A 25,098-nucleotide genomic window follows, 5' to 3' on the forward strand; every position below is an offset into this window, starting at 1 on the left:
GGGGGATTGTCAAGAAGAAGAAGATGAGACACCAGACCCAACAATGCAGATGAGCTGAAGGCCGCTATCAAAGCATCCTGGGCTTCCACAGCACCTCAGCAGTGCCACAGGCTGATCCCCTCCATGCTACACCGCATTGATGCAGTAATTCATGCAAAAGGAGCCCCGACCAAGTATTGAGTGCATCCTATACTGTACATGGACAGACTTTTCACTAAAGCCCCATACACACGTACCGAATGTTGGCCGAACGATCGGCCGTCTTTTGTCCGGCGCTGTCCTGTCGGCTGAAAACTGCAAAAGACTGCACATGAATTTTGTCGGCCAACAACAGCCGACTGCAGAAGTGATGTCATGTAATGGTTAACTTTCCCTGTGTTTTTTCTTTTCTGAGCATGCCCAGTCTTGCTAATCGGCTGTTTGTCGGCCGAATTCTGTACTGACAGGCAAACAATCGGCCGTTCTGGTGTTGGCCAACAAAAATTTTAATGCCTGCACACCCGATTCTGTTCGGCCGAAAAGTCGGAGTCGGTTGTCGGAAGCATCATACTAACAAGCCGACAATCGGCCGATCGTTAGGCGGCCGAATATTTACGGCCGACAATCGCTACGTGTGTACGGGGCTTTAGCCAACATTTCTGTATTAAACATTTTTATTTTTTATTGGTCTTATGTAATTTTCTGATTTTCAGGGATTTTGAATTTTTGGGTGTCAAAATAATAAAAAAAGAAATGCCTGAAATATATCACTCAGATGCAGCGCATCTATATAAAATATGAGTTTCACCTTTTAATTGAATTAGTGAATTAAATAAATTAACTTTTTGATGAAATTCTAATATTATGAGATGCCCCTGTATATATTAATTTTGTTTGGATACAGCGTTGCATGACTGTGCAGTTAAAGTAGTGCAGTGCTAAATAGCAAAAATTGCCCTGGTCACGAAGGGAGTAAAACCTTCCGGAGCCAAGGTGGTAAAAATCTAAAATTGTAGAGGATTATAAACTTCGATGTCTTCATTTAAGCTTGTATTTGCCACTAGGGCACATTTGGGAACGGCTCAGAAGACAACGATGTATCTAGTGATGCTTTTTATTAACAGATCTGCTTTAACAGCTTTGCTTATCTCTGGTGTTCTAGCAGTAAAGCTTAAAACCTTTTCATTGCCAAGGCAATTACTCTTTTACTTCTGTTGTTGACCCTGACTTCTCCATTCCTGCAATAAACTTGGCCTAGAAAGTGAAGGCTATGGCTGCGAGATAAATCTTTTCAATATTCAGCTCTTTCCACTCCACGATGGATGAGCAGAGTGGAATATTGCCCTCCTAAATTTTAATATAAGAGGTTGTCTTGACAAGCTAGGACTAGGACAGACAGCCAAAGTATACAGCAGAAGTAGATAAATCAAATATTCGGACCATCCATGGTAGCTGGCCCTGGCTATACCTGGTTCATTAAAAATCATTTAGGCAAAAGTATGTAAATGCTAGACTCTCTGATTGGATAATGATGTTCTCTAGTAAGCAGTGCTTCATACACCAATCTTTTGTCTGAATTCCAAGCAAACACTGGTCCAGTGGTGATGTCCACCATTAGATTCTTTCAAGAACAGCCATTTTTAACCAGGGTTTCATGGAGCCTTCCAGAGCTTGCTATGGGTTACTCAAGCTGTGACTGGTTGACCTGCCATCTTATGGTGCCGGCATAGTCCCTGGTCCAGTGCCACCTGGCAGAGCCAGCAACATGACACCAATTATCTTTTCTCTATCGTTCATTGACAGACGCAGCTCCATATTCTTCTTGACCATTGGTTATGCTGCCCCCTACAGGAGTAGTACACTAGGCAGGAAAAAGCTTTACCACGCCTATGGGGCAGTCCCTGCAGGCAGACACCCACTCACTCTGCTATAGGATCCAGTTTGTTTCTGTCTAGTTTAGGAGTAGAACCTAGCTCCCTGCTGGGAATCCGTTCTTAGCTGTTTTTTTCTGGGAACCTTTTGTAAGACTTTATTTTTTTAGTTAGTGTTCCTGAGAGAACTACAAGTAACAGCCGGCTAGGTTTTGGACTGAATATACTAGATCCTTAAGGTCTCCCAGCCTGTAAGGGAATTCTTCCCAGTGATCACCAACGTAAGGAACATTCTTCCCACTGAACATCAAAGTAAGGGACACCCTTCCCATTGACCACCAATGTAAGGGACATTCTTCCCATTGACCACCAATGTAAGGGACATTCTTCCCATTGACCACCAATGTAACAGACCACCAATGTACGTTGCAATTTTCCCATTGACCACCAATGTAAGGGGCATTCTTCCCATTGACCACCAATGTAAAGAGCATTCTTCCAACTGACCACCAATGTATGGAACATTCTTCCAACTGACCACCAATGTATGGAGCATTCTTCCCAATTTTGTTTATTAAAGGTCTTGCAATCAATAAGCATAAAATCAATATACATAAATAAATATATACATATTTACATGAAAAGGGGAAAAAAATATATAGCAAATTCTGCTCTGAAACAAAGAATGGCTTTACAGCAAAAGCAAAACTCACATCATGAACATGTCATACCAGGGAAAATAATCTTAGTAAGACTCACACCACCACACCAGACATCCAACCTGTGAGGTCAAGAAACAAAACCACCTCCATTATGCATGCAGCCCTTCTTAAAAAAGGAGATATTAACCAACTAAAAACTAAGGGAGTGAAAGAAATATCATGAGAAAGAGATGGACAGTTCACCAAAGGCAGGTATGATATTCCTCCATGCCCTTATCCAGACCGCTCAAGGCTCCCTGCCCTTCTCAAGACCCCAAATCTTCCCAACCTCACCCAGAATATCGTACACCACCACCTCGACAGGGAGGACTTTCTTCCGCAGGGTAATCTGGCACGGTTCATTCCACGTGAAGGAACGGACAACTATACTAACTATGAAAAGTGTATCCAAATCAAAATCCCAGCGAGTTGGTAATGCCCTGTACACCCACTCTGCATAACTCATGCGATACTGAAAGGGGATGCCTAGAGCCCTCCCCACCTTTTTATACACCTCTTTGTTAAAGGGACACTGGAGCAAAAAATGGTCATGGCCAACATGCTCTGCTCTAGGACAATCCCGATCATCCACAGGGCGATGCTTCAGGTTCCCTCTAGCATAGAGCCTTCCATGGAAAGTGAGCCAGGCTTGATCCCTAAACTTCAAAGGATTCTTCCCAAATTGATGAAATGCAAACCCCCCCACCCCCACTACGGAGCTTGGCCAATCCCTTAAGGCCAGTGACACACTGAAAACAGAGCCCAAAATCCTCTTCTCCAGAAGCTTCCTGGGGAGGGACTTGATATCCTCCACTGTCACCTGCCACTGCCGAAGTATTTTCAGACACAGGGCAACACAAGCCGAAATCTTGCCATGTTGGACTCTCAGACTTTTCACTGGCCCACCATCTTCCCAACATCATAGAAAAGGCCTAAACTAAAATTGAAAAATACCCATCCATGCCGGTAGGGTCTCTGCTAACATATTACCAAGATTGTACTTTAAAAAGCAGAGAAAGGAAAACTATAGGGTTGACAATTCCTAGGCCACCCTCCCGTCTGGACAGGTAAGTTACATTGCGTTTGATCAGGTTTAGCCTATTTCCCCATAACAGTTGGAAAAAGCAGCTGTACACCCTTGCATAGAGAGATTCCGGCAAGATACAAACAAAGCTGACATATAAAAAGATCGGTGTAAGGTAAGTCTTGATCAAGCCAACCTTCTCCCTCAAGGAAAGTTGTTTCCATTTCTTCCAGCTTGCTACTTTGGCATTGGCATCCACCAACCTGCTTTCCCAATTTCAATGACCATAGTCACCAGGACCAAATTTGATGCCCAACACCTTAATTTCCAGCTTGGACTCTGGGAAGGCATCCGGAAGTTCAAAATCTTAACCCTCCTCTCCCATCCAGAAAACTTTACTCTTTTCATGGTTTTCAGCCAATCTATAAACCTCCCCTGCAGGCTGTATCTACCAAGTAGAAAATACAGGTACTCATGATAGACTCGATCAAAAGCCTTTGCCTGATCCAATGCCTGCAAGTACTTTCTCCATCCAGCAGCCCTGCATCACTCCAAAGACTCCCAGACAGCTATAACTGCTGAAAAGGTACTTGTACCACCTTGGACCGAGCAGTTGCTGATGATTGGACAACAAATCACCTGCTACTGACGACAAGCACCAAAAAAGAATCTTCACCAAGATCTTTCTATCAACATTGAGAAGACTGATGGGGCACCAGTTCTCAATCATTGAGGGGTCTTTACCTTTTGACAGAAGAATCACAGCGGATTGCCTCATTTGGGGGGAAGCAAACCCTCTTCTAGACAGCTTTTCTAAACCTCCGCTAAAAAGGGATCCAGAATGGACTAAAAACACCTATAAAATTCATCTGTCAACCCATCTGGCCCGGGCGATTTTTTTGGTAGCCAGCTTCTCTATAGCACAAACTACCTCATCCACTGAAATTGCTTTTGTCAAATCCATCAAAGGCAATGTATTATTTCCCAATCCTGGAGTAGAATCCAGAACGCTTTCCATCCTGTCCTGACTAAGGTACTTCCTACTCAGAAGGTCTGTGTAATATGACGTGAAGATCTCCAGGATCCCTGATCTGGACTTTACCAGGGAACCCATACTATCCCTCAGACCTATGACCGTCTTAACTGCTATGCCTTGCTTACAGTTCTGGTAAGGATCAGGCGAGTGATATTTCCCATAATCACTCTCCAGAACCAAGTAGGCATGCCGGTCGTATTGACGCTTCCTAAGAAGAAGCTTCACCTCAGAGATCTCCCCATGATCTCCATACGAGACAGGATGAGCAAGCTTCCTCCGCAAATGCTGATAGGCAATGTACATACCAAACTTCTTCTTCTTACTTATGGCCTTGAAAACTCCAATCGCCCTTTGTTTCACAAGCTCACCACTCTGACTTACTGCTGCAAAAGTCCAGAATAGAAACCTGTGCCTGAAAAAATTCCTCAAAAGATTGTCTTACCCCTACATCTTCCAGGAGAGCCGAATTCAGTTTCCAGGTACCCCTTCCCGTGGGTGCATTGTCCGAGGCATTCAGAGTCACAGCATACAGTGGTCAGAGAACTCCACCTCCCTCCACTCAGGAGCCGAGAAAGCGGAGTTCTACATTAAAAAAAACCTATCTATCCTACTCTGACTATTCCCTCTCCGAAACGTGAATCCTGTGCTACCAAGGCAGTGCCTAATGTGCACATCTACCAGGCCTGCTTGTCTAACCATATCTCTAAGAAAAACGCTATCCTAACCCAGCCTGTCTATGGAGGCTCTTCTGTCTTCAGGCCTAATTATGGTGCTAAAGTCACCTCCAAAGACAACCTGCTGAGATGTAAAAAGGAAGGGCTTGATCTTTGTGAGGAGGCATTTCCTGTCCCATTGTGACTGCGGTCCATAGACATTGATCAGGCGCAGGCACAGAATAGCCCCCTAACAGAGACGTCTAAGACCATGCAACTCCCCATTTCTACCTCAATTACCTGCCGGCACATTACCATATTGGTTTTAAAAAGCACCGCAACTCGACTGCAAGGCTCAGCTGCAAGGGACCAAATAGAGGGACTGCACCTCCACTCCCTTTTTGCTAGGTGGACATCGGCCAAAGTATTAAGCCAGGTGTCTTGCAAAAATAAAATCCCAGTAGTAAAACTCACTGAACAAAAATAAGGCAATTATCAGGACTTCTTACATATTTAATGCTGGCAACATTAATAATGGTCAATCAGCTCTGGAACACTGGGAGGCTCAGGTGAAGGTGAAGCAGACTCTCTGAAGCTGGCAGCCATCTTGCTTGTGGAGGAACTAGTGGTCTCAGCAGAACCAGCAAAATCCATGCCTGGGGTGTTTGATGCAGGTCCATCCACATTGCTCTGATGGTCTGGTGACACCTCTGTCAGGGGTTTTCCCTGCATGTCTGCACTGGGTTTCTCCACAGCAAGAATGTCCAACAGGCAGCTGTTTGCAGAGCTCCTTCTCTTCCTGCTTCTTACCTGGGACACCATCCACCACAGCAGGCAGGGCGGACATGTTGGAAGGCAGCATGGTGTACTGGGATTTCTCCACCAGTACTGGCTTTGCTGGTTTGTATCTCCTCTTTCCATCCTCAGGGACTTCTCATGGATCATCAGAAAAGGCAAATTTGTCTGCTCTCGGGTGGCCCCATCTGCTGGATGAAGGTCAGGGTTCCATGCTGGCTCTCATCTCCCTGGCTGGTTGCCGCTGGCGATTCCGAGGACTGACATGGGGGAAGAGGTGCAGAGGAAGATGGAGCCAGGTCATCCCTTACCTGAGGCTGCTGATCCACAGAACATGCTGTTGTCTGTCTGGCAAATCTCCTCTCATTATCAAACTTTTCTTTAAATGCTCCACTTCTGGCTTTCAACTTCTCTAATAATAAAGTTTGATTCTTTACTTTTTCCTCCAATTCCTGTAACTCAGGCTTCATGGCTGTACGATTTTTACTCGAGGCCTTGCAGTACTTGGCTCTGAAGGATTTGTGTTCAGCCTTCAAAACTTTGTTTTTCTTCAGCTCCTCCAATCGCCCTAAAATTATCTAAAACAATCTTCTGGCTGAAGACATCTGCATCCTCACCAAGGCCTGGACCCACAGTCAGGTCCTCCACCTCCTCCTCCTCTCTAGGCCCCGTGTCATCAGGACCAGGCATTGTTCCTGGGCCAAGCTTGAAGGCAAGGTCCATGCTTGAAAAAAGCTGGTTCTCAGAGAGAGCTCCTTCAGTGTGTCCTCATCCTTCTCCCACTGACCACCAATGTAAGGGGCATTCTTCTCACTGGCTACCATTGTAAGGGGCATTCTTCCCACTGATCACCAATGTAAGGGACATTCTTCCCACTGATCACCAATGTAAGGGGCATTCCTCCCACTGACCACCAATGTAAGGGGCATTCTTTCCACTGATCACCAATGTAAGGGACATTCTTCCCACTGACCACCAATGTAAGGGGCATTCTTCCCACTGATCACCAATGTAAGGGGCATTCTTCCCACTGATCACCAATGTAAGGGGCATTCCTCCCACTGACCACCATTGTAAGGGGCATTCTTCCCACTGATCACCAGTGTAAGGAGCATTCTTCCCACTGACCAACAATGTAAGGGGCATTCCTCTCACTGACCCAGATGAACTGGTTTCTACCAGGGATTCTCTGAGATTTGAATAGAATTTCAAGGGTTTCTCTTGGGTATAAAGGCTGAGAAAGGCTGATCCTGAACAATGTGTGAGAGAGATGAAGGCAAAGCCACCTGAAGCACAGTATCATTGTTTATGTGCGCATGACAATGCTTATTTTTTATATAGCTAAATAATCTATATGGAAGTTTTGCTTCTCCGTTTCTCAGGACTGCATTGTATGGCAATAAGGCAATGATTGCTGAGCTCTCAACATAGCAGGCAAAGCAGAATACGAGGGTGTGGGTATCTGTTATTAGGCAGTGCATGCTACCTGTTGCAGGTGAGGATTTCTTTATGTTCACTGGAATCATCTTTTTCTTTCTCTTTCTAAGCAGACTATCCTCATATAGAGGGAGCTACAGCAAGCAGAGTGCTCTTCCCTACATCCCAAGATCCATCCCCTCCTGGCCTTCCTGACACAGACAACTCATGCCTTGGCCTTCAGTTTCTTGGCCTGACTGGCTGGGACAGATTGTGGAGCTCTCTGGACCATGATGTTTCTGGGCAGCCTAGCACACCATCAGTAACCAAGTCAGGTAAGATGCTGTCTGGAAAAGGGCAGGCTCGCTGATTGGAAGACTAAAAATAAATCATAATTCTGTAAATGCATTCAATTCGAAAATACACTATATTGTCAAAAGTATTGGGACACACACAAACTTTTATGGCATCCCAGTCTTAGTCCGTAGGGTCATATATTGAGTTGGCCCACCCTTTGCAGCTGGAGTGTTTGACTATTCTTCCAGAAGTGCATTTGTGAGGTCGGGCACTGTTTTTGAAAAGAAAGGCCTGGCTCGCAGTGTTCTCTAAGTTTGGGGATGGTCCCTTCCTGATCCAACATGGTTGCGCAGTGCGCACCAGTGCACGAAGCAAGGTCTATAAAGAAAGGTGTTCTGTCGGGTTGAGGTCAGGACTTGTGCAGGCCAGTTAAGTTCTCCATCCCAAACTCACTCATCCATGTCTTTATGGACCTTTCTTTGTGCACTGGTGCCCAGTCATGTTGGAACAGGAAGGGGCCATCTCCAAACTGTTCCCACAAAGTTGGGAGCATGAAATTGTCCAAAATGTCTTGGTATGTTGACACCTTAAGAGTTCCCTTCACTGGAACTAAGGAGCCAAGCCCAACCCCTGAAAAACAACCGCACACCATAATCCCATAGTAATAATAATAACATAATAATGATTTGGACCAGTGCACAAAGCAAGCATCTAGTAATTTAAAGATCTATATAGAGGAATCAGGACCTCCTTCCTCCTGCTGGTGACCCATCTAGTGATCTAAAGATCTATATGGAGGAATCAGGACCTCCTTCCTTCTGCTGGTGACCCCTCTAACGATATAGTGATCTATATAGAGGAATCAGGACCTCCTTCCTCCTGCTGGTTACCCATCTAGTGATTTAAAGATCTATATGGAGGAATCAGGACCTCCTTCCTTCTGCTGGTGACCCATCTAGTGATATAAAGATCTATGTGGAGGAATCAGGACCTCCTTCCCCTGTTAGTAATCCTTCTAATGGTGTGTCCCAGTTTATTTTACAATGCAGCCCAAAACATGGTTGTCTAGTTTATTTTATTTGGCAACTACTGCAGAGTTGTGACCCCTCTAGTGATATAGAGATCTATATAGAGGGATTAGGACCTCCTTTCTTCTGCTGGTGACCCCTCTAGTTCTTTAAAGATCTATATGGAGAAATCAGGACCGCTTTCCTTCTGCTGGTGACCCATCTAGTGATATAAAGATCTATATAAAGGAATCAGGACCTCCTTCGTTCTGCTGGTGACCCATCTAGTGATATAAAGATCTATACAGAGGAATCAGGACCTCCTTCCTTCTGCTGGTGACCTATCTAGTGATATAAAGATCTATACTGAGGAATCAGGACTAGGGATGCACCGATCCGACTTTTTTGGACCCGATACCGATATCTGGCATTGTGAAATCGCCGATACCAATACCAGAACCGATCCGGAGCTACACATAAAGAATGCGGCTGCAGTACAGAGCAAAGCCGCTGCTTCATGTGTATGGCTCCTCCATTCACAGGCGGAGTGCATCTGATATCACTCCGCCTGTGAGCCGGCCCTATACAGGAAGTAGCGGCTCCCATCCCATACCACTACTGCACCTAGTAAGGAAAGGCTGAGCCGTTACCAAGCAAAAACCCGATCGGCCAGTGGATCGGTCAATGTTACCGATCCCCCGATCCATCTAAAATGGCCATATCGTCGCCGATATCCGTTCCGAATATCGGATCGGTGCATCCCTAATCAGGACGTCCTTCCTTCTTCTGGTGACCCATCTACTGATATAAAGATCTATATGGAGGAATCAGGACCTCCTTCCTTCTGTTAGTAATCCTTCTAATGGTGTGTCCCAGTTTATTTTACCATGCAGCCCAAAACATGGTTGTCTAGTTTATTTTATTTATTTTATTTGGCAACTACTGCAGAGTTGTGACCCCTCTAGTGATATAGAGATCTATATAGAGGGATCAGAACCTCCTTCCTCCTGCTGGTGACCCATCTAGTGATATAAAGATCTATATGGAGGAATCAGGACCTCCTTCCTTCTGCTTGTGACCCATCTAATGATATAAAAGCAACGGGGAAATGGTCTAGTGACTTCCATAGCACACCTCCATCCCAATATTCCTACAAACAAAAGAGATTGGCCCGTGGGACTTTGAATGAGGTAAGTGCTAGTGGCTGGAATTAAAATGCTGAGGTAGGTAGGTAATAGAATAAGCTTTTATTGCGATATATAAAAACATTGTAGAAGTGATGAATAGTATCATACACTAGTTTGCATATTGAAGTAGCCCACTGGCTAAAGTATGAACAATATACAGCGTAAATAATGATATATCACATATGGGTATACATCTTGTAATACAGCTTGGTTTCAAAGGTAACCTTAATAACATATTGTAATTCCATAATAATAATAGAGTATATTGCATCCTGATCTGACGCGTATCGCGAGCTATGCGCTCGCTTCTTCAGAGATAAATGCATTCAGGGTATATCTATAAGGGAACAAATGTTGGAGTAAAAAATGTTGATAATGGGATAAAAAAATATCTGAAAAAGGTTAAGTAGAATGGTAGGGACTCAAAGGAGCGTTGAATACTCACAGGTCGATGAAACTAGGATGGTGAAATACACTTCTGTGTGGCAGTGGTAGCATACGTCTGACCCAGGAGCTGAAGGGTCCCAACTGGACGCAAGCCGAAAAAGGGGGGGCCCATGGCAAGTAGGTGACCAGTGGTGAGAATAAAGGGATGCACCTTCAAAAAGTCTGCCATAAATGAGAATGATGTGGTGAGAGTATAAAGTAGTGTTATCATATATAAAGATAGCGGAGTAATGTGAAGTTATAGGCAGAGCTGGTGGGAAAATAATAAGGGTGACAAAGACCAAGGTGAAATAAGGAAAGGAGATGGAATGAGAATAGGAGTTGGAGTGAACTAAGCACCAAAAAGCTCCAAAAGTGTGGAATATAAATGCTCCAAAGGTGTGGAATAGGTATAAAATATAAAAACGACGTAAGACTGAACCTTTTTCAGATATTTTTTTATTAAGGTTACCTTTGAAACCAAGCTGTATTACAAGATGTATACCCATATGTGATATATCGTTATTTACGCTGTATATTGTTCATACTTTAGCCAGTGGGCTACTTCAATATGCAAACTAGTGTATGATACTATTCATCACTTCTACAATGTTTTTATATATCACAATAAAAGTTTATTCTATTACGTACCTACCTCAGCATTTTATTTCCAGCCACTAGCACTTACCTCATTCAAAGTCCCACGGGCCAATCTAATGATATAAAGATCTATATAGAGGAATCGGGACCTCCTTCCTCCTGCTGGTGACCCATCTAGTGCTTTAAAGATCTATATAGAGGAATCGGGACCTCCTTTCGTCTGCTGGTGACTCCTCTAGTGATATAAAGAATTATATAGAGGAATCAGGACCTCCTTCCTCCTGCTGGTGACCCCTCTAGTGATATAAAGATCTATATAGAGGGATCAGGACCTCCTTCCTCCTGCTGGTGACCCATCTAGTGATATAGAGATTTATATAGAGGAATCAGAACCTCCTTCCTCCTGCTGGTGACCCCTCTAGTAATAGAAAAATCTATATAGAGGAATCAGAACCTCCTTCCTTCTGCTGGTGAACCCTCTGGTGACATAAAGATCTATATAGAGGAATCAGGACCTCCTTCCTCCTGCTGGTGAACCCTCTGGTGACATAAAGATCTATATAGAGGAATCAGGACCTCCTTCCTTCTGCTGGTGACCCCTCTAGTGATAACTAAAGGTCTATATAGGAGATCAGGACCTCCTTCCTCCTGCTTGTGATTCCTCTAGTGATATAAAGATCTATACAGAGGAATCAGAACCTCCTTCCTCCTGCTGGTGATCCCTCTAGTAATAGAAAGATCTATATGGAGGAATCAGGACCTCCTTCCTCCTGCTGGTGACCCATCTAGTGATATAAAGATCTATATGGAGGAATCAGGACCTCCTTCCCCCTGTTAGTAATCTTTCTAATGGTGTTTCCCAGTTTATTTTACCATGCAGCCCAAAACATGGTTGTCTTGTTTGTCTTATTTGGCCATGCATGGTCCTGTTATATAACATTACCTTGAAGGCTAAACACATTTTTCTTTTTACTTTTTTTCCCTAGTTTTCAACCTACTCAAAAACCCTCCAGGAAATCCACCACCTCTTGGCTCCTGGCCCCTGGATCCCATTTGCCCAGACTTGGTAGAGAAATACCCGGCCCTCCTGGTGAATGGCTCCAGATTAGACAACCGTTTGTTTTTAGAATCCCCATCTAGTAGCCCCTCAAGTTCTGATACAAGTGGATTCAGCTCTGGCTCAGATCGCCTTTCTGACTTGATTGTAAGTTAATAGCAACTTTCCTTTTCCTGATAATGAGCTTTTTTTTCTACATTGGCTTTGCTCTGGCCTTTGTGCATTATGGTTGCCTGTCTTCTACTGAATGAAAAGAATTGCATTTCCAGAAGCAGGATTTGGAAGTATTACAATGTATTCGTTTTTTCAATAATCTGTATTAACCACTTAAGGACTAAGCCTATTTCTGACACATGTTTAAAATTGAAATCAGTATTTTTTGCTAGAAAATGACTTAGAACCCACAAACATTATATCTATTTTTTTTGGCAAAGACTCTGGAGAATAAAATGGCGGTCGTTGCAATATTTTTCGTCACGCAGTATTTGCGCAGCGGTCTTTCAAACGCAATTTTTTGGGAAAAAAGAAATTTCACTGCACTTAAAAAATAAATAAATAAAGTTAGCCCGATTTTTTTGTATATTGTGAAAGATTATGTCACGCCGAGTAAATAGATATCTAACATGCTACGATTTAAAATTGCGCACACTCGTTGAACGGCAAAAAAATCTCCGTAGGTGATGTTTAAAATTTTTTAACGGTTACCAGTTTAGAGTTACAGAGAAGGTCTTTTTCTAGAATTATTGCTCTCGCTCTGATGATCGCAGCGATACCTCACGTGTGATTTGAACACCGTTTTCATTTGCCGGTGCGACTTTCGTATGCTTTTTCTTTCGTGCGTAAGCTGACGGTGACGGGCAGTTTTAAAAAAAAAAATTTCCTATTTATTTTTTTTTTTTTTATTTATTTTTTTTTGAGAAAAAAAAAAATCTGATCACTTTTATTGCTGTCACAAGCAATGTAAACATCCCTTGTGACAGTAATAGGCAGTGACAGGTACTCTTTATGGAGGGATCGGGGGTCTAAAAGACCCCAAACCCCTCCACTGCACGTCAATGTATTCAAAATGCTGAAATCAGCATTTTTGAATACCAACGTTTTTTTAAAATCGGCGCCTGTAGCAGCCGAGTAAACCGGAAGTGACGTTGTGACGTCGCTTCCGGGTTACTATATCGGAGACCCGATCAAAGCCGAATCTGGCTTTGTTTGGGACACCAACCAGGAGTGCCAGCTGGTTGCTCGGGTCTCCCGGTGGGACGGAAGACCCGGGCAGATCCACGGAAGGTGGTGGGATGGGGGCATCCCTGGATATCCCCTCCCGCTCGCTAGGATAACGGCAGAGCGGCTGCTGAGCCGCATTGCCTGTTATCTTCTGAAAGCCGACCGCCGGCTCTCCGAGCAGACATACAGGTACGTCGGTTTGCGGGAAGTGGTTAGTTTACAGTTACCTTACAATCTGATTTATCAAATTCACTAATTTGTCATGTTTGTGGTTTACTCCAGTCAGGTCTGCAGATTTCTCCCCCTCTACCATTCCAATCTCCGAGAGGTGGTGTACCTCAGGACCATTTGAAGTTGGGCTTCGGCTCAAGGCGGGATCCAGACAACGCTTCTTTATCAGCAGCTTTCCTCTTGGGGATGTCCAAGAGATGGCCGGGTCCTTCTGTCTGGTCATCTCGGGACCATTTAGAATCAGCAGACGACCCATATAGTATTGAAAGGGAAGCTCGGATGCATAAACAAGCTGCAGGTAAGATATCTGTGGTTATTGTTCAAGACATGGATGAGCTATTTCGGGGTGGAGGAACTTGACTGACCTCAACCCGATAGAACACCTTTGGGATGAATTAAAGCGGAGACTGCGAGCCAGGCCCTCTCGTCCAACATCAGTGCCTGACCCCACAAATGTGCTTATGGAAAAATGGTCAAACTTCCCCATAGCCACACTCCTAAACCTTGTGGACAGCCTTACCTGAAGAGTTCAAGCTGTTATAGCAGTAAAGGGTGGAGCCAACTCAATATTGAACCCTACGGACTAAGACTGGGATGCCATCAAAGTTCATGTGTGTGTGTAAAGGCAGGCGTCCCAAAACTTTTGGCAATATAGTGTATATGTGGCTGCGGTTTGCAGTCCAGAGTCCGGTGTTTTTCTGTTCTTTGGTTCAGGTGCCAATTTTTCCCTGAACCGGACCCAAAAACACACAGGACCCTTTTCAAAACCACATCATGGCCGCCACGCACATCTGTAAACTGACTCTATTTAAAGACGGTCACATTCACATGTTATGTAAACTGGATGTGATTAAAAATGCGTCCAATTTGCATATTTGTGAACCCAGCATTCAAGCAGTTCCTCTTTACATCACAGCCCCCCTTTACATTACAGCCCCCCTTTACATCACAGCCCCCCTTACATTACAGCCCCCCTTTACATCACAGCCCCCCTTTACATTACAGCCCCCCTTTACATCACAGCCCCCCTTACATTACAGCCCCCCTTTACATCACAGCCCCCCTTTACATCACAGCCCCCCTTACATTACATCCCCCTTTACATTACAGCCCCCCTTTACATCACAGCGCCCCTTTACATCACAGCCCCCCTTTACATTACAGTGCCCCTTTACATTACAGCCCCCCTTTACATCACAGCGCCCCTTTACATCACAGCCCCCCTTTACATTACATTGCCCCTTTACATCACAGCCCCCCTTACATTACAGCTCCCCATTACATCACAGCCCCCCTTAACATTACAGTGCCCCTTTACATCACAGCGCCCCTTTACATTACAGCCCCCCTTTACATCACAGCCTCCTTACATTACAGCTCCCCATTACATCACAGCCCCCCTTTACATCACAGCCCCCCTTACATTACAGCTCCCCATTACATCACAGCCCCCCTTAACATTACAGTGCCCCTTTACATTACAGCCCCCCTTTACATTACAGCCCCCCTTTACATTACAGCTCCCCATTACATCACAGCCCCCCTTAACATTACATCCCCCCTTAACATTACATCCCCCCTTTACATTACAGCCCCCCTTTACATCACAGCGCCCCTTTACATCACAGCCCCCGTTTACATTACAGTGCCCCTTTACATTACAGCCCCCCTTTACATCACAGCGCCCCTTTACATCACAGCCCCCCTTTACATTACATTGCCCCTTTACATCACAGCCCCCCTTACATTACAGCTCCCCATTACATCACAGCCCCCCTTAACATTACAGTGCCCCTTTACATCACAGCGCCCCTTTACATTACAGCCCCCCTTACATTACAGCTCCCTGTTACATCACAGCCCCCCTTAACATTACAGTGCCCCTTTACATCACAGCCCCCCTTTACATCACAGCCCCCCTTTACATCACAGCCCCCGTTTACATTACAGTGCCCCTTTACATTACAGCCCCCCTTTACATCACAGCGCCCCTTTACATCACAGCCCCCCTTTACATTACATTGCCCCTTTACATCACAGCCCCCCTTACATTACAGCTCCCCTTTACATCACAGCCCCCTTACATTACAGCTCCCCATTACATCACAGCCCCCCTTTACATCACAGCCCCCCTTACATTACAGCTCCCTGTTACATCACAGCCCCCCTTAACATTACAGTGCCCCTTTACATCACAGCCCCCCTTTACATCACAGCCCCCCTTTACATTACAGTGTCCCTTTACAATATAGCTAAGTGGCACAGTCACACAGTAGAAGGTGAGCGGCGACTGCTGACCATAATAGTACTGACCAGACTGCGGTCGCCACTTACTTTCTACTGTGCGGCCTGGCTAGACCATGGGGTTGGGGACCCCAGCTCTAGAAAGTTAGTGTCTGGTGGGTTTACCCTTTCTCAACCATGGTTTCCATGCAACCCTAAGGTTCCTCTAGAGAAGGGGTCTTCAAACTATGGCCCTCCAGTTGTTCAGGAACTACAATTCCCATCATGCCTAGTCATGTCTGAGAATGTCAGAGTTTTACAATGCATTGTGGGATGTGTAGTTCCACAACAGCTGGAGGGCCGTAGTTTGAGGATCCCAGCTCTAGTGGTTTCTAGGGGTTCCTTGAGCAAGGAGAAATTTTAGCCTTTCAGAAAAGTAGCCACTGACACCATTGATCTTTTTAGCTATCTGTAAGGGGGATTCTTACTAATGACTACAAATGTAAGGAACATTCTTCACACCTTCCTTCAAACCAAAAGTACATCTTCCCATTGGAAGAGTCCTAAAGGACTGAACCTAAAACCCTTGCCGTAGATACACTATATTACCAAAAGTATTGGGACGCCTGCCACACTCACATGAACTTAAATGGCATTGGCACCCCAGTCTTGGTCCGTAGGGTTCAATATTGAGTTGGCCCACCCTTTGCAGCTATAACAGCTTCAACTCTTCTGGGAAGGCTGTCCACAAGGTTTAGGAGTGTCTATGGGAATGTTTGACCATTCTTCCAGAAGAGCATTTGTAAGGTCAGGCACTGATGTTGGCGAGAAGGCCTGGCTCACAGTCTTCGCTCAAATTCATCCCAAATGTGTTCTATTGGGTTGAGGTCAGGACTCGGCAGGCCAGTCAAGTTCCTCCACCCCAAACTCACTCATCCATGTCTTTATGGACCTTGCTTTGAGCACTGGTGTGCAGTCATGTTGGAACAGAAAGGGGCCGTCCCCAAACTCTTCCCACAAAGTTAGGAGCATGAAATTGTCCAAAATGTCTTGGTATGCTGATGCCTTAAAGTAAAACTAAAGGCAAAACAGCAGGCCAGTCAAGTATCTCAACCCCAAACTGTCTTGGTATGCTGACGCCTTAAGAGTTCCCGCAGGTAGGGGCAAGGGGGGAAAATACCCCCCCCCCCCCTGGAATCTCATCTTCCCTTTTCAAGTGGTTGTTAAGCCATTTTATACCATCCTGTCTGGTCTGTTTAATAATCCTGTGTGTATGTTTTTTTAAAAAAATAAGCCGTTCTTTACCAGTTTTCTGAGGGCCGAGCATCGCTCACGTGACCTGTCAGCTCTCTCCTCTCCCCAACTGACAGCTGCCTGCAGCGGGCGGGGCAGAGGTTTTCTCACTGATGTCAGTCGGAGGGGAAGGGGAGGGGGGGAGAAAGAGAGGCGGTGGGTCACGTGAGCGGCGAGTGGCGCTATGAAAACTTGTAAAGAATGGCTTTGTCAGGGATACCACATGCAGGCATCCAGCAAGGGTGATCAGATCAGTTGGCTGCACCAAGGAATCAGGACCCAGATGGATAAAGATGTAAATAAGTTTATTAAGCAAAATGACACACTCCAATACCAACACCAATGACCATAAACAAGTAAACAAAATATAAATGATAACAGTACAAAACCCCAATAGAACCTAACAAACTATATACAAAAGGATGGAGCAAACAATAGCAGGACAGGACAGGGACAGGAGACAAGGAAAGCAGGGAGCCAGGTACAGGAAGCAGGGTACAGGGAACAGGATCAGAATACAGCATTCAGGATACAGGTTTCAGGATACAGGTTTCAGGATACAGGTTTCAGGATACAGGTTTCAGGATACAGGTTTCAGGATCAGACAGGGACACGGCTAGCAGAGAAAATACTGAAGCACTGAGCCTCAGTGAAGGGCGGGCTTATATTCCCTCAGCAGTCCTCCTCAGGTGCAGCTTAATTAAAAGAACAGTCCAGCTGCTGGGAGACACCCGCTGGTGGGCCCTGGAACTGCGCCCCTCAGTTCCAGGAACAACAGTGCCACCAGCAGGTGACCCATGTAATGACACAGATCCTGACAGTTCCCCCCCTTTAAGGAGCGGCCTCCGGACGCTCCATTGTGCTTCTACCCCAAAAGTCCAAAAAGGTCTCCCCTCCATGTCTGCGGGTCTTCTAGCACTCTCTAGGCCAAAGTCCTTTAACTTGCCGGAAGGCGTGCCACCAGAGTCCAGCAATTGATCATGCGCCCCACCACCAGGGTCTGGAAGCCGTCTTGGCACCCCACAGGTCAAGTTCCTGAAGAGGCGTAACATTAGGGATACACCTGCCCTCATTGCAACACACGTCCCAACACTGGGACTGAAGGCAAGCTGGACATAAAGCAGGGGAGCGCCAGCGGCATGCAGGATGTCCGGCAGTGGCACACCAGGCTGGGCAACAGACAGTGGCACATCAAACAGGGCGGCAGACCGTGGCTCAGCGGGCACTGGATCAGCAAGCACTGGGTCAGCGGGCACTGGAACAGCAAGCACTGGGTCAGCAGGCACGGTAGTGGTCACCGGAACAGCGGGCACTGGAACAGCAAGCACTGGGTCAGCAGGCACGGTAGTGGTCACCAGAACAGCGGGCACGGGATCAGCTGGCACTGGATTAGCGGGCTGAGTAAGAGACACCGGATCAGCAGGCACCGGAACAGCAGGCACTGGGTCAGCGGGCACTGGAACAGCAAGCACTGGGTCAGCAGACTGGGTAGTGGTCACCAGAACAGCGGGCACGGGATCAGCTGGCACTGGATTAGCGGGCTGAGTAAGAGACACCGGATCTGCGGGCACCAGAACAGCGGGCACTGGACCAGCAGGCTCAGTAGGAGGCACCAGATCAGCGGGCACGGGAACAGCAGGCATCAGAACAGCAGGCACTGGATCAGCAGGCTCAGTAGGAGGCACCAGATCAGTGGGCACTGGATCAGCAGGCTTAGTAGGAGGCACCAGATCAGCGGGCACTGTAACAGCAGGCACTGGATCAGCAGGCTCAGTAGGAGGCACCCGATCAGTGGGCATTGGAACAACAGGCATCAGAACAGCGGGCACTGGATCAGCAGGCTCAGTAGAAGGCACCGGATCAGTGGGCACTGGATCAGCAGGCTCAGTAGGAGGCACTGGATCAGCGGGCACCGGAACAGCAGGCATCAGAACAGTGGGCACTGGATCAGCAGGCTCAGTAGGAGGCACCGGATCAGTGGGCACTGGATCAGCGGGCACTGGAACAACAGGCATCAGGACAACGGGCACTGGATCAGCAGGATCAGTAGGAGGCACCGGATCAGTGGGCACTGGATCAAAAGGCTCAGTAGGAGGCACCAGATCAGCGGGCACTGGATCAGCAGGCATCAGAACAGCAGGCTCAGTAGGAGGCACTGGATCAGTGGGCACTGGATCAGCGGGCACTGGAACAACAGGCATCAGAACAGCGGGCACTGAATCAGCAGGCTCAGTAGGAGGCACCGGATCAGTGGGCACTGGAACAACAGGCATCAGAACAGTGGGCACTGGATCAGCAGGCTCAGTAGGAGGCACCAGATCAGTGGGCCCTGGATCAGCAGGCACTGGATCAGCAGGCTCAGTAGGAGGCACTGGATCAGTGGGCACTGGATCAGCGGGCATCAGAACAGTGGGCACTGGATCAGCAGGCTCAGTAGGAGGCACCGGATCAGTGGGCACTGGATCAGCGGGCACTGGAACAACAGGCATCAGAACAATGGGCACTGGATCAGCAGGCTCAGTAGGAGGCACCAGATCAGTGGGCACTGGATCAACAGGCTCAGTAGGAGGCACCAGATCAGCGGGCACTGGATCAGCAGGCACTGGATCAGCAGGCTCAGTAGGAGGCACCCGATCAGTGGGCACTGGAACAACAGGCATCAGAACAGCGGGCACTGGATCAGCAGGCTCAGTAGAAGGCACCGGATCAGTGGGCACTGGATCAGCAGGCTCAGTAGGAGGCACTGGATCAGCGGACACCAGAACAGCAGGCATCAGAACAGCAGGCACTGGATCAGCAGGCTGGGTAACAGGTATAATTGTATGTGTTGGGAAAAATCTCCTTTTCTTTTTAGGTTTAGATACAGGAATCTTGCTAGTGGTTGCAGGGCTATGAATAGATTGTGAAGTAGATGGAAGTGAAATGGCAGTATTGGGAGATGGTGGAGGTGGAAAAGGAGAGACAGTTACAGAGGAGAATTTCTGAGAGGTTGCTATGGGCAACAGGGTAGTAGAGGAAGTTTTCACAGGGTTAAATGCAGGAAAAGTGCAACTCGTTAAGCCAGGATATGAACAAGCAGTGGAAAGCAAACCATACCTAACTGCCGCTGTGGTTGCTACGGGTAACGGAGAGGAGAAACTTTGAGAAAACTGGTGTCCAGAGGCAGAAGTGGATTGGTGTGAGTTAGCTGATGCTAAATTGGAAAGATCTGACCAGGTTTGCAGTAAGGCCTGAACAAAACTCAATTTACAACCCCCTTGTCTGATTAGAGAATATACAGCAGTCATGCAATCCAACAGGGCCTCTGGAGAATACACTGAATAATGTTCAATAAAATAGGGTTTATCATCTTCCAAGAGCCACACAAGAGATACCACCTGAGAGACACTAAAAGGAGGAGAATAATCATCACCACCCTTAGGGGTATTAGATAAAGCCAACTCTGCACAGAGCTGAATAAGTGGCTGAATCTCTTTGAACAAAACTCTGCCTTGGTCAACAAACGAGTGGGCCAGACGGATGCATTCCAACAACTGCTCGCTAGTGTAAGTTTTCAAAATTTGGCGACAATATTCCCTGTCTTCTGTTACAAGCAAAGAAAAATAAAAGACCTCCTCTGACTGCATCTTGCAACAACCAGAAAATTCCTAATTCCCAGGTGCAACCGATCTGATCGTTAGTGGCTTCAGTATTCTGTCAGGGATACCACATGCAGGCATCCAGCAAGGGTGATCAGATCAGTTGGCTGCACCAAGGAATCAGGACCCAGATGGATAAAGATGTAAATAAGTTTATTAAGCAAAATGACACACTCCAATACCAACACCAATGACCATAAACAAGTAAACAAAATATAAATGATAACAGTACAAAACCCCAATAGAACCTAACAAACTATATACAAAAGGATGGAGCAAACAATAGCAGGACAGGACAGGGACAGGAGACAAGGAAAGCAGGGAGCCAGGTACAGGAAGCAGGGTACAGGGAACAGGATCAGAATACAGCATTCAGGATACAGGTTTCAGGATACAGGTTTCAGGATACAGGTTTCAGGATACAGGTTTCAGGATACAGGTTTCAGGATCAGACAGGGACACGGCTAGCAGAGAAAATACTGAAGCACTGAGCCTCAGTGAAGGGCGGGCTTATATTCCCTCAGCAGTCCTCCTCAGGTGCAGCTTAATTAAAAGAACAGTCCAGCTGCTGGGAGACACCCGCTGGTGGGCCCTGGAACTGCGCCCCTCAGTTCCAGGAACAACAGTGCCACCAGCAGGTGACCCATGTAATGACACAGATCCTGACAGGCTTATTTTTATAAAACACAGACACCGGCACACAGAATTATTAAACAGACTGTAGACAGGATATGAAACTTCTAAATGAAACTACATCAGCAGGAGGGGAGGGGGGGGCACTGACACAGGAGCAGACAGGCAGGGAGAGAGAGAGAGGAGGGAGGACAGGAGAGCTGTGGATGATGGAGGCACGTAGACTGACCACAGTGTCAGGGCTCAGCAGCCATGATATACCGTGGTCAGTTAACAGAGGGGAGGACATAGCCAGGCAGGATCAGCCAGGTATTTTAGGTGATAGAAGGGGCCAAATTACACAGCACAAGCACTGTGCTGTATAACATGCTTTAAGGGAACAGGATCAATTTTTTTTTAACCACTTAAGCCATGGAGGATTTGGCTGCTCAAAGACCAGGGCCTATTTTGTGATTCGGCACTGTGTGACTTTAACGGACAATTGCGCGGTCGTGCGATGCTGTACCCAAATGAAATTGACGTCCTTTTTTCCACACAAACAGAGCTTTCTTTTGGTGGTATTTGATCACCTGTGCGATTTTTATTTTTTGCGCTATAAACAAAAAAAGAGCGACAATTTTGAAAAAAAAACAATATTTTTCACATTTTTAATATGAAATTCCTCCCCCAAAAAAATGTAAAAATCGACATTTTTTTACATGTTAGACCAATTTGTTTTCTGCTACATATTTTTGGTAAAAAAAAAAATCGCAATAAGCGTATTTTGATTGGTTTGCGCAAAAGTTATTGCGTTTACTAACTAAGGGAAAGATTTATGTAATTTTTTATTGTTTTTTTTTTTTTAACTAGTAACTGACTAACATTTTTGACACTTTTGGGGGTACCAGTGACATTACTACAGTAATCAGTGCTATACATATGCACTGTTACTGTAGAAATGACACTGGCAGGGAAGGGGTTAACTTTATTGGTGATCAGTGGGTTAAATGTATCCCTAGGGGCGTGTTTCTAACTGTCAGGGGGCGTGGCTTGTGATGTAACCACAGAGACATACGATCCTACATAGCAGGACCGTATAGTCTCTGCAGTTACACCAGGGAGAATGACAGACGGCCGTGTTTACATAATTTTAAGGTCACCCATGCTCTGCCCCTTATCAACAGTGTCATGAAGGGGAGGGGCTTAGTCATTATACTTATTTTGAGTATTTATTTTTAAAGAGCAAACAGCAGCATTTATTTTTAAAGCATTTGTTAAACTTAACCACTTGCCGACCGCCCACAGTATATTTACTGCGGCAGTCAGCCTCTCCTGGGCAAACCGACGTAGCCTTTCTCCCTGCGAGTGGCCGGCGGACATCTGAGCCGGCGGTCACGCGCGCGGGGACGGCCGTGAACGAGCGGGGTCGGGAGTGCGCCTCCGGTGGCGCGCGCTCGCCCCCTGCAGGCTCCTGGGCGAGCGACGTAGTACTACGTCGGTTTGCCCAGGAGAGGCTGACTGCCGCAGTAAATATACTGTGGGCGGTCGGCAAGTGGTTAAGGTTAACAAATGCTTTAAAAATAAATGCTGCTGATTGCGCTTTAAAAATAAATACTCAAAATAAGTATAATGACTAAGCCCCTCCCCTTCATGACACTGTTGTAAAGGGGCAGAGCATGGGTGACCTTAAAATGATGTCCCCCCCCCCCCCCCCCTGAAAAAAGTTCTGTGGACACCCATGGTCCTGGGTAAGAGATACAAGAGAGGCCGACCTTGTCATTTCAGTCTCCCTTCAGGTACATGGTAACCTTGTTGTATCTATGCCATGAAGAATGAAGGCAAAAGGGGGTCAAACCCGCTACTAGCAAGGTGAACCTAATAAAGTGGCCGCTGAGTGTAAATATAGGATGGTCAGCACTCTTGCCATGTTCCTGTTCTGATGAAATTTACTGTTAATCCAGGTAGATATGTGTATGTGAAAGTCAAGAGCTTGATATTGAATGTTGCCATATAAATGTCCTACAGAAGTGTAAAGCAGGAGGTAATATTGCCATATCTCATTTTTTTCATTAATAGCTTTACATGAAGCAACGTGCACATGGAGCGGTCAGCTGCCTCCTCGCAGCAAGAATCAGGTGTATTCCTGCAAGGTGTTTCTTGGTGGCCTTCCCTGGGATATCACAGAGTGTGAGTAGACCAGATGAAAACAATCTGAAAACAGTTACAAGGTCAGGGCAGGTAACAAAGAAGCAGTCCAAGGTCAGATGGCAATCCAAAGAGTAGTCGGGGTCGGAGGCAATGGTTTGCAACAAGGGGGATCCAGGTCAGGCAAGCCAACAGGGAATCAGGAAGCTGATGCTATCACAAGCACAGAGGCACAGGCTGATGAAGGTTAATCACTTACTGGGCACTTTCACCCCCTTCCTGCCCAGGCCGATTTTCAGCTTTGCAGTCATGCAAACACTGCACCCATATAACATTTTTATCATTTTATTTTCACACAAATAGAGCTTTTTTTTTTGAGTGGTATTTAACCACCCTGGCGGTAAATTTTGAGTGTGGCTCAGGGTTAATTTTCAGTATCAAAAACGGTAACCCTGAGCCACACTGGGCCGGCGCCACCGTAGGGCAGCCTAGGTAGCCGCTTCACCCTGCTGTCAGAAGGGATCCAAGGATGCAGAGCAGGAAAGAGCAGTGGGTGGATCCCAGGTCAATGCAGGGAGGGGTGGGGTCCCGCTGTCAGGCAAACTCTGAGGTCCCGCTGTCAGGAAAGTTCTTGGGTCCCGATGTCAGGAAAGCTCAGAGGTCCCACTGTCAGGCAAGCTCCGGAATCCCAATGTCAGACAAGCTCCAGAGTCCCGCTGTCAGGCAAGCTCCGGAGTCCCACTGTCAGGCAAACTCCGGGGTCCCGCTGTCAGGAAAGCTCCAGGGTCCCGCTGTCAAGCAGGCTCCGGGGTCCCGCTGTCAGGCAAGCTTCGGGGTCCCACTGTCAGGAAATCTGGGTCCTGCTGTCAGGAAAGCTCCGGGGTCCCGCTGTCAGGAAAACTCCGGGGTCCTGCTGTCAGGCAAGCTCCGGGGTCCCGCTGTCAGGAAAGCTCCTCGGTCCTGCTGTCAGTAAAGCTCCGGGGTCCCGCTGTCAGGAAAGCTCCAGGGTCCTGCTGTCAGGCAAGCCCTGGGGTCCTGCTGTCAGGAAAGCTCCAGTGTCCCGCTGTCAGGAAAGCTCCGGGGTCCCGCTGTCAGGAAAGCTCCTGGGTCCTGCTGTCATGAAAGCTCCAGGGTCCCGCTAGTTATAAATTGGAGTGGTTGCCTTTTTTGCTTAGCATTGAAAAAAAGTATTTCCTGAGATGTTAACCCTTCTTTGAAGCCTGGGTAGAAGACTGTCCTTTAATTTCGTATATTGTTTATCATACCTTGCCTTTCTTGCTTTTGCAGCATCCCTGATAAAAGCATTCCGTGTGTTTGGTGCTCTGACTGTTGACTGGCCTGGTAAGCAGGAAAATCATCCACGTTCTCCTCCTACAGGTAATATGCCTAAAGGTAATGCTAGAGTGGTAGATGACTTTATTTGAGCACTTTGTGATGCTGCACAACAAGCCACCCCTGGAACTTCGGGGGCAAGGTGATGGGATTACCAAAAGGCTATCAATATTACCCAGCTATGTCCTGTAGCTATGTAATAGCGTGACTGGGAACATCCATAGAATGGGTACATGACAACACTTTGAAACTAGCCCAACAATCTTGTTCCTTTAAATGGTAAAAAAGGCATTGAAATCCTTAGGAATTTTATAAAAACTTCTCTTCACTTTTAAAAAACATTACTGCAGACCT

The 25,098-nt window shown here is 46.5% G+C and overlaps 1 protein-coding gene across 1 annotated transcript in view; it reads left to right on the plus strand.

Annotated features, from left to right (window-relative positions):
* The window catches only part of LOC309566985 (cytoplasmic polyadenylation element-binding protein 1-B-like), a gene marked incomplete at both ends in the record, with an annotated part of 53,461 nt that overhangs the window by 9,763 nt on the left and 18,600 nt on the right, over positions 1–25,098 (plus strand). Inside the window, 5 exons of the mRNA XM_082272305.1 lie at positions 7,607–7,810; positions 11,979–12,196; positions 13,553–13,799; positions 23,344–23,454; positions 24,700–24,789. Coding sequence (XP_082128431.1) covers positions 7,607–7,810; positions 11,979–12,196; positions 13,553–13,799; positions 23,344–23,454; positions 24,700–24,789 — 870 coding nt within the window. The remainder of the gene's footprint in view (positions 1–7,606; positions 7,811–11,978; positions 12,197–13,552; positions 13,800–23,343; positions 23,455–24,699; positions 24,790–25,098) is intronic.

This window comes from Pelophylax lessonae, assembly GCF_965119305.1.
Source record: "Pelophylax lessonae genome assembly, chromosome: 11".
In the NCBI taxonomy this organism is placed as follows: Eukaryota; Metazoa; Chordata; class Amphibia; order Anura; family Ranidae; genus Pelophylax; species Pelophylax lessonae.